General features: G+C 46.0%; 1 protein-coding gene across 1 annotated transcript; it reads left to right on the top strand.

Annotated features, from left to right (window-relative positions):
* Window positions 1–2,665: 2,665 nt before the first annotated feature.
* Window positions 2,666–9,435, top strand: LOC308517295 (dehydrogenase/reductase SDR family member 2, mitochondrial-like; the record flags this gene model as incomplete). The annotated part of the gene is made up of 8 exons (XM_081088410.1): window positions 2,666–2,814; window positions 4,634–4,811; window positions 5,149–5,250; window positions 6,396–6,466; window positions 8,048–8,099; window positions 8,418–8,552; window positions 8,828–8,883; window positions 9,153–9,435. 8 exons carry the CDS (start codon window positions 2,666–2,668, stop codon window positions 9,262–9,264), a joined length of 855 nt encoding a protein of 284 aa, XP_080944536.1. The 3' UTR covers window positions 9,265–9,435.
* Between the last annotated feature and the right edge of the window lie 501 nt (window positions 9,436–9,936).

The raw sequence follows: 9,936 nt of genomic DNA, 5'->3' as shown, positions 1-9,936 counted from the left end.
AATGGCAGTGATTCAGAGAAGAGTTCTAATGGCCTAGGCTCCTCCGAATGCAAGTATCCTGTTCTGACAATTACCCGGGCCCCTGCTACTCTTTCTATCTGTTCCCTCTGAGCTTCGGGGCACTACAGCTGCTCTCACCGTTTACTGCTGTTCTCCCATGCATGTGTTTTGAACTGGAGCTTTCTCTAGAAAGTGAACTCTATCTATCTTTCAAGAATTTCTTATAATTTTATAAAGTTTTTGTGTTTTTTTTTTTTTTTTTTTACTATATTGCTTTGGTTTTGTTCCCTTTCTTCCTTTTTTAAAAAGTATCTTTTAGTGGTGATGGGGAAGAAGAGAAAGCTGAAGTACATATTTAATTTATCACTTTCATTCCATCACAGCTTATTTACTTTCAGGCTTACTTACCATATTGTTCTATATAGACATTTATGCTAATATAATTTCAGCCATGCTGTATATAAGTTTGTGTCATGATTTTTTAGTTAGCATTTTAACAAAAACATTTCAGTATTGTTACAAACTACTTATGAACACCCTTTCAAATGGCTACATATACTCCATCAAGTAACATGCATCCCATATTCGGCGTTTAAGTTTAGCTATTTTTTCAACTATTATAAATTGGATGATAAAGGTCCTTATTCATAAATCTGTTTTTATATGTAAATAGGTGAATTTATTCACATCTTTAAAGGTTTCTTCTCAAACACAGTCACACTCTGAAGCTGTAGAGGTTAGGGTTTCAACATATGAACCTAGGGGCAGGAGGACACAATTCAGTCCATAACATTTCTTGAGATTAACAGCATTGAACTTGCTTGGAAACCCAGAGATTTAGCTAGTAAGTGCATGGTTGTTTAGAGCTGTTATGTTGAATACAGATGTGAACGTGTCTATTTTCAGAGCCCTATGATTTGTTCCTGGGAAGGGTTAGGTTAGCTTTCCATATTGTGCAACAGCTTAATAAACTGGGATAGATCACTCGGAAAATGGAAGAAGAATTAAGACAAAAAAATGAACACTAGAGAAACAATGATTGGCTATTTTAGTCATGAGGGCCTAGAATAAAGTTTATGGCTCCCTGAGTGTGATCATCATTTATTTATGTCAAAATACCATTTTGTAAAAACCTCCACAAGCTTTTTTCCCTCATAAGAGAAAGTCCCAATTCCCATGGTGTTACCGCACCATCCCACCTTACCTAGGCCCTCTGCTGTCTCTGCTCGTCACCTCTTTGTTCCACCCCAGGAGCAGTCCTCAGCTAGTGACTGACAGGAGCTGGATGTGCCCCTGTGCTGGTAACTGCCTGTCTGGTTTGTCTAGGACTTAGCAATTTGCTAGAATGTGGGCCTTTCAGTGCTAAACCTGAAGTCCTAGAAACAGGGATTCTTGGTCACCCTAAGTCCAGTCCTTTGTCCTCCCTAGCCAGGTAGCTCAGTTGGTTGAAGCATCATCCCATACATCAAAAGATTGCAGATTCAATCCCAGTTCAGGGCCCATATGGGGATCAATCAATCAATTGATGTTTCTCTCTCACATCCATTTCTCTCTCTCTCTCTCTCTCTCTCTCTCTCTCTCTCTCTCTCTCTCTCTCTCATTCTGTCACTCTCACTCTCCCTTCCTTTCTCTCTAAAATCAATAAACATATCCTCAGGTGAGAATTAAGAAACAAAACTATTACTCAGAGTTCCTCAATAAGATTGACTTTCAGTTACCAATAGACATATCTCACTTGATAATGTACCATTTATAGGCTATCTTCCCTTCTGTCCCACTCTTTCAACTCCCTAACATTGCTTCCCAAGGCCATCTCCAAAAAAACTACTTGATTTTTTAGTGTGATTCTGAGGTAGCCACCCCAAGACAACTATTGTTCCTTGATCTCCCCATAAGATGGATGGAAGGTTTGCGATGAAAGGTGTGGGTTGAGAGAAAGTTACTGAAGAAATGAGGTATTGCTGAAACAGTTACAATGAAACAAGTACCATAGGGTCTTTGGGCAGGTGGGGCTGAACAATATGGCCTGGAGTTCAAGAGATGTGAGGTATAGGCCCTATGAAAGATTTTTAAACATAGGGGGAGTGGCTAGACTTTTATCTCAGCTGGCTCAGAGTCATTTGTGATGTGGGAAAACAACTTGCCTCCCAGAAATGCTGACACATCTGGTATATCTGATGAAGGGACAATTGCTGTTGCTTCAGGTGAGGAGCTGAAGGAAGAGGAGTTTGCAGCAGGTGGGGAAGGTGACAAGAACTTGGACTGGGGTGTGGTGGTTGCAACAGGCTGGGGAAAGATAAGAAGAAAGGCCAATGCAATTTCTTTGTGGAAGAATAGATGTATGGAGAGAAGTACAAAGGTGACTCTCAGAAGACCACAGTGATATTCCTTGTTTGGGGCTGGGGAGGTGAGTCAGGCAAGTATCACTCAGGCATCTACCAGGGACCCAGCATTGCAGGGAAGCCCATTTGGGGAACTGGTCATGGAAAGGACATGAGCAGCTCTGTGCTTCCTGGTAAGTTTAAAGGATGGTAGGACACCTATCAGAGACTTCAGTGGTACCCTCCCACAAAGGATGGGTGGAGTCAGATTCTAACATGGTTCATGGTGATTGTCTTCCCAGGTTCTTCCCCAGCTTTGGGTTCAGGAGGCCGGAGGCCAGACAATGACTAGCATGTTCAGGGCCACGTCTTGGGCCTTTAAAGGTCTTCAATGCTCCTCAGTCCTTCTCTCAGCAAGAATGAGCAGCAAAACAGCAGATAGAAGCTGTCCACTGGCTGGGAAAGTAGCTGTGGTCACTGGGTCGACAAGTGGGTGAGTGAATGGGAGTCCATGTAATGAACAGATTTAGAGTCCCATCCCAGGGCAGGGGATGTCCTTCTCACACATCCTTCCTGACACCCCCATCTCATTACACAGCTCTGGCATGTATCATTAACCCCAACTCAGTGTTTCTTCCTAAAACATCCAGTTTCTAAGTTCCAAGAATGATAGATTTGCAAAATCAACTGCTTCCGGTTCAATCAGAGCAGTGTTTGAATCTAGTCTCTGCCACTTACTGGTTGGGTAACCCTAAGGTATTTAACTTATCATCATCAGGACAGGTCTCTCCCCATCCTTCATGGGCACATGGCCATGGGCTTTTAGGGTCCTGGTCTAATAGGGAGAAGCCAGAGACTATTGGTCTCTCAGACTTAGGGATTCCATTGACTGCAGAGTGTTCACTGGCAGTAGGGCACTGGACAAGGCGATGTCTCAAGATCAGCTCAGAGAGCTCACATAGATGACCCTCTCCTGGTCGCATCTCTTCCTATGTTCCTCCAATTCCACTTATCCTCTAACTGCCATAATGGGCCACAGTCTTTAATGAGTCATTACCACAAGCGGGGGGGGCGGGGGGGGGCCGGGGGGGGGGCGCGGATTCTGGTGTTCAGGGGCTCTGTCTTCCTTTTGACCTTTCATGGTCAAATTTAGATCGCTTTATTTTAGAACTGTTAATATCCCAGACTTCCACATCACCATGATGTTTTATTTTTTTTAAATATGTTTTTCTTGATTTCAGAGAGAGGAAGGGAGGAGGAGAGAAAGATAAAAAACATCAATGATGAGAATCATTAATTGGCTGCTTCTTGCACACCCCCTTATGGGGTTCCAGCCAGCAACCCAGAAATGTGTCCTGACCAGAAATCGAACCATAACCTCCCGGTACATAGGTCAATGCTCACTACTGAGCAAAACTGGCCGGGCCCCAATGATGTGTTTTGTTTTTTTTTCTAATATATTTTTTATTGATTTTTTACAGAGAGGAAGGGAGAGGGATAGAGAGAGTCAGAAACATTGATGAGAGAGAAACATTGATCAGCTGCCTCCCGCACGTTCCCTACTGGGGATGTGCAAGCAACCAAGGCACATGCCCTTGACCAGAATCGAACCTAGAACCCTTCAGTCCGCAGGCTGATGCTCTATCCACTGAGCCAAACCGGTCAGGGCCCCAATGATGTTTTAAATCTGCGTGTCCCCAATGCCCAGCCCTCATCACTAATGAGTAATTGAAAACTCTATGTTGCCCCAGCAGTTTCTATAAGAGAAGGTTCGTATGCCTTCTGCCCTTGATCACAGGTACTCAACCAGCCCAAGTCAAGAGTGCTTCAGACCTCCTTAAGGTAAGGAGATGGTGAATGGAGGCAGAACACATTCTCAGCATTGAAGTTTTTAAATTGCAGGACAGAGGAAAGCTTTAAGGCTTATAGAAAGTGCAATTTGCACCTGAGGCCTCTGGCTAAAACCAAGGAGAAAACACTGGGCAGTTAAAGATTCTCTACCATTCACGCTGGATGCCCCGCACATGTACACGTGTTCTGAAGGATCATTACTTTTTAAAAATTCCCTTCAATTAAACTGTTATGAAAATTTTCTCATTCATATGATTATTATACGTACAGTTGTGAGTTAACTGGGTTAGTCTTGGTGAAGGCCTGATGTATAGAAAATGTTCAATAGTTCCTCTTTCCCACTCGAAAGATTTGGAGGCAGTTCTTGAACCACACTGTGGAACTCAATTTGTGTCTCATGATCAGCCTCCCAGGAGGAGGGTGGGGAGGGATGAAGCCATCATAGCCATCTCTGCCCTCAGGATTGGCTTCGCCATCGCCCGGCGTCTGGCCCAGGATGGGGCCCACGTGGTGGTCAGCAGCCGGAAGCAGCAGAACGTGGACCAGGCACTGGCAGCGCTGCAGGGGGAGGGGCTGAGCGTGTCTGGCACCGTGTGCCACGTGGGGAAGGCTGAGGACCGAGACTGGCTGGTGGCCACGGTGAGGAGATGGGTAGGGTTTGGAGCTAGAAAGAGGAAGAGAGGTTATTTTAAAAACATAACCTGATCAAATGAACAAGCGAACAAGCACAGGAATGAAGGCTGACCATGTGCTCAGCATTGGTTACTCCGGAGCCTGAACAGGTTTACAGATCTGGGTGGAGAGATGTTTTAAGTCTGATGAGGAGAGACAGCTCTCCACCCTCACTTGGTGTGGTCCCCTCCTGGATTTAGCCAGGCAGAGACCCAGGGAGAGCAAACCCGAAATACCTCCCACTGCAACAGAAAACTTCTTTTGCTTCCTGACCCTGGTCCTCATTGCCCCCTTCTCCCTGCAGGCCCTGAGACATTCTGGGAATGTTGACTTCCTGGTGTGTGTGGCAGGAGTCAATCCCTACGTGGGAAGTACCTTGGGGAGCAGTGAGGAGGTCTGGGACAAGGTGAGGTCTGGGGACACCAGGTAGGGCTGACTGGATGTCATCCTCACCCTCTGCACGACTCTCTTTCCATCTCAGCTCCCACACACCTTCCCCTCACAGACTCACTGCCACCAAGCAGACCAGGTGCCTGGACTCTGACCCTTAATTCCCCATCTGTGAGATGGAGGTAAGAGTGTCTACACCAAGCATGTCAAACTCGCAGCCACCACGAGTTTGACATGCTTGCTACACTCTAGTTCTGATCCCCACTGTTCATGAGCTCCCAGTTTGCTGGGAAGGTCCAACAGAGAGCCAGATCATCACAATAAATGTGGGGCACAGAGAAGGGAATGACTCCTTTCCTTGCCTAAGAATGCTTCATGTCCAAGGCTTAAACCCTGAAATCCAGCTGTATTAGTTTCAGAGGGCTGCTGTAACGAAGTACCACAACCCAGGTGGCTTACACACAGAATTTATTGTCTCACAGTCTTGGAGGTCAGAAGGCATCTGCAGGGTTTGTTCCTTCTGATGGCTATGAGAGAATCTATTCATGTCACTTCCCTAGCTGGCAATCTTTGATGTTACTTGGCTTATAGAAAAAAGCATCACTCCAACCTCTGCCTTCATCTTCACATGGAATTCTCAGTGTGTGTGCGTGCGCGCGTGCATGTGCAAACTTGCCTCCTTAGGACACCATTCATTTTGAATTAGGGCCCATTCTATGACTTCATTTTAACTATGTCTGCAATGACTCTAGTTCCAAATAAGGTCACATTATGAGGTACTAGGGGTTATGGCTTTAACATAGAGTTTGGGTGGTACACAATTCAGCTTATAATACCAGCCTTCCCCAGACTCAATTGGCCAGTGCCTCCTCAGACCCAAATGGGACATTTTTGTCTAACCAATACCCTTACAGACACAGGGAGACATCCTGCAGACTCTGGGTCTTATGCCTGCAAAGGCTTCCTGATCCCCATATTCCTGCTTTTTCAGGATGCCTCCCCCCACCCCCTTGTATGTCAAAGAAAGCCAGCACTCTCTCCACTTCCCATTGTCAGAAGCCAGCACGCCCATGTTCTAATGTGGTGTATTTGCTAATACAGTGAGAACATGCACTGGACTGAGTTTCTCTCCTCCCCCACCCTCATTTGCTCTGATTTCAGATCTTGAATGTCAACGTGAAGGCCCCAGCCCTGCTGCTGAGCCAGCTGCTGCCCCACATGGAGAACAGGGGGTGAGGGCATGGAAGGGGAGAGGGATGGAGACATTAAGTGTCAAATATGAAGCAGAGGTGGTAAACAAGATCCAGGTATTGAGTTAGATCTTTCTTCTGGGCAGCAGGCTTAGCTGAGCCAGTAACACAGGAGAAGTGAGAATTTGACTTTCAGACTCTATCCATAGTGTCATTCTCTCATAGCTAGAATGCCCATGGAATCTGGCAAGGACTCTACTAGAAGCACAATAAGGGATCTACAGACAGAAAGGTCCAGAGTCCCCACAGCTGTCCTGGAATCAGAGGAATGCAAGTGGTCTCTCTAGACTAGTGAAAGTTTAACTTCATATTTCTAGGTCACAAAAGAGAAAAAAATCCTTTCTTCTTGCATAAATACCCAGTTTCTAGAGTGCCCAGAAATCGGCAGGGACTGGAAGAGAGAAACGGAATTCTAATGACAGGAAGGCCCAGAGTTCCCATAACTGTCCTGGAACTGGGGAACTGAAAGTGGCCTCTCTTAGGCTGCATGCAGCAGGTCAGGGCACAAAAGTCCAGGTTGATGACACTGAGGCACCCTGCAGCCTGTCCATAATAAGGGTAGTGGAGTTTCCAAGTCCCACTCAACTCTTATCTCTCAAACTGTTTTACTCTTGGGCTAGCCATGTCCTCCATTATCTTCCCCATCATCCCTGCTCTGTGTGTGTTGCACAGAATGACCTTTAGATCCAGGATGAGTGAAGAGAAGAGGTCAGAGACAAGGCTGGACAAGCAGGATGTTGCTAAATTATGGATAGCCTTGAATGTTGTGATAAGGAATTTGGTCAACATTTAGGAGGCAATGGTGACAGTTGTATGATAGTTGGTTATAATTATTTTAGGCATACTTCATCTTCTTCCTAAATTAAAAGAGAGCATGAAGAGAAAACACTTGAGGAATAATGAAACATCTTGATTTAGACACTGAGGGAAAGGGAATGAGTAGGTAAAGGGGAAAAGAGAGGCAAGAGTGCAGATTTCTCAAGAGGACCAAACAGGTTCCAGAAAGGAAATTTTAGTCTACAGTATCTGATGTGACAGGAAATTGGAGGGTAGAGAAGTGAGGTCTGAACAAGGGTCATTAGACTTGGTGACTGAGGATCCTTAAAAAAACTTTTCCAGAGGATTTTGGGGTAGGATTGTGGGGGGCGTGGAGCTTCTGAGATTAAGATTCCAAAGAATCTGGGATGTACTTTGAATATTACCCTTAAGCATGCCTAGTATAGAACACCCTCAAAGCCAGTAAATGGAACAATAGTCTAGAATAAAGGCAAATGTTGGCTGTATTTGATAAAAGTGTTCATACTAGTTCTCCTTAATGGGTTGAGCATCCAAGTGTGGATGAAAACATAAACTTGGTCCTGGTCCTCAGGATGCTCTAGGGCCTAGAGTCTAGGCCAAAGGAGACAGGCTGAAGGAAGGCAGGAGCAGGCTCTAATCTGAACCTAAATTTCTTTCACTCACTTTCATGGTCCACAGTCTCCACTTCCTTTCATGCCCCAGATGTGTCTATTTGCCTCACTTATATGTGGCTCCATCATATTTATCCCGTCTTTCTCTTCCCAGGGGAAGCTCTGTGGTTCTGGTCTCCTCAGTTTTGGCATATGTACCAGCAGCTGTAAGTATAACCTTCCATGACGCTAGATGAAAAGGAAGGAAATAGCCCCATTTGCCAAGAAACGTGGAGAGAGCCAGGAAAATCCCAGAATAGGCCATTGCTGGTGGGGCACACCTATACCCACATTTGATCAATGGGTGTCTCAGACCCTCCTTCTCCATAAAGGACACACATGGCAGGCTTTTAACCTTTCTTTGTGAGATTCTCAATTATCTCTGCATTGCTGAAGAGTTATATTTATATGCACAGGCCTGGGATCCAATAGAAACTCTCCTCCTCAGTTACTTATTTGCCATCCACTTCTCTTTGTGTTCACAGAGGCTAGGGGCTTACAATGTCAGTAAAGCAGCCATTCTGGGACTCACCAAGACCCTGTCACTGGAGCTGGCACCAAAGGATATCCGGGTAAACTGCCTAGTTCCAGGACTAATTGACACAGCCTTCAGCAAAGTGGTAAGGACCAAAGACAACTTCTGCTTCTGCCCCACTGAGTGCCAGGGTCCCTTCCCTTACCAGGCCATGTCCCAGAGACACCTGGCCCTGTGGCCTCTTGTTCTGATGCTCTGGTCCACCACCTTTGGGATCAGCGGCAGAATCAGGATTGTAGTCCTCTGTGAGGGACGAGCCCAGAGTGTCCCCCAGAAGCCCCTCCACAAAGGTGTTTATGGTGTGGAGCTATTGTGATTCCATCTAAATGAGCAGCACTAACCTTTTGACTTCTCCTTTAGCTGTTTGAGGATCCAGACTTTTGGAACCATTTGAAGGGACGCCATGAAATACAGAGGTAGGTTGTGTGTGAGGCAGTGTCCTTTGTAGATCTGGGTTCATGTAACTTCAGACCTTCATGATGAATAAAGATCACCATCACCTCTCTGCATTCCTCTTTCTGAGATTTGAGCCCTGGGGTGAGTAAACGTCCCTGTAGAGCCCACATATCTCCACTTGCAGCCTTTCTCTCATGACCATAGGGGTCTTGACTTCCCAGCATCTGACAGGAGCCCAGGGCTCACAGGAAGCATCATCACTCTCAGCCCACCTCCTCTTTCCATACAGATTGGGTCATCCTGAGGACTGTTCGGGGCTGGTGTCCTTCCTCTGCTCTCCAGATGCCAGCTACATCACCGGTGAGAGCATTGTGGTGGCCGGCTTCTCACCCCACCTCTGAAGGACATAAGCTCAGAGCTCAGGCTTGCCTCTCATTGTAGAAGCGCCCTGTGGCTCTGGGGCCACCATGTTGGGACATCTCTATAAATGATGAGCCTGTGCTTCAAATACACACTTTAAGTTCAACATAATCAGAGTATGAAACAATAAAGAACATCAGAAAAGAAAGTTTACACCATGAAACTGTCATTAATGTTTTCACTTTTCTTCAGCCCTTGCCCACCTTGGTAATTAGGAACCATGGTCTGAGAGAGCATGGTTACCAGGAGATCAGAGTTCTCAGGGATGACACTCTGGGCCACTCCATGAGGGATGAGCAACCTAGACCAGAGGACTTGCTGACCAAGGGTGAAGAGAATTTAGAAAGGGTGTAGACTGAGCTCATTTGTAGCTGCGGGCAATTCCTAGCACACTGACTTTCTCAAGCACTTGCACCTCCCAGCACCATGGGAGATTGCTTGGATGTACACAGAAACAACCCAGAAATACAAGGGAGTTCATGTGAGGAGAGGCAACCCTCTCCAACAGAGGAATGGAATGGATGAATCAATGCTGAGCCTCCCCAGTTGGTTTTTTCAGAGTGTCAGGCAAGAATGAGACTCTGGCCAGGCCAGTGTGGTTCAGTGGTTGAGCGTCGGCCTATGAACCAGGAGGTCACAGTTTGATTCCAGGT

This window comes from Myotis nattereri, assembly GCF_964212035.1.
Source record: "Myotis nattereri genome assembly, chromosome: 1".
Classification (NCBI taxonomy): Eukaryota; Metazoa; Chordata; class Mammalia; order Chiroptera; family Vespertilionidae; genus Myotis; species Myotis nattereri.
This window is presented reverse-complemented; position numbering and strand designations above follow the sequence as displayed.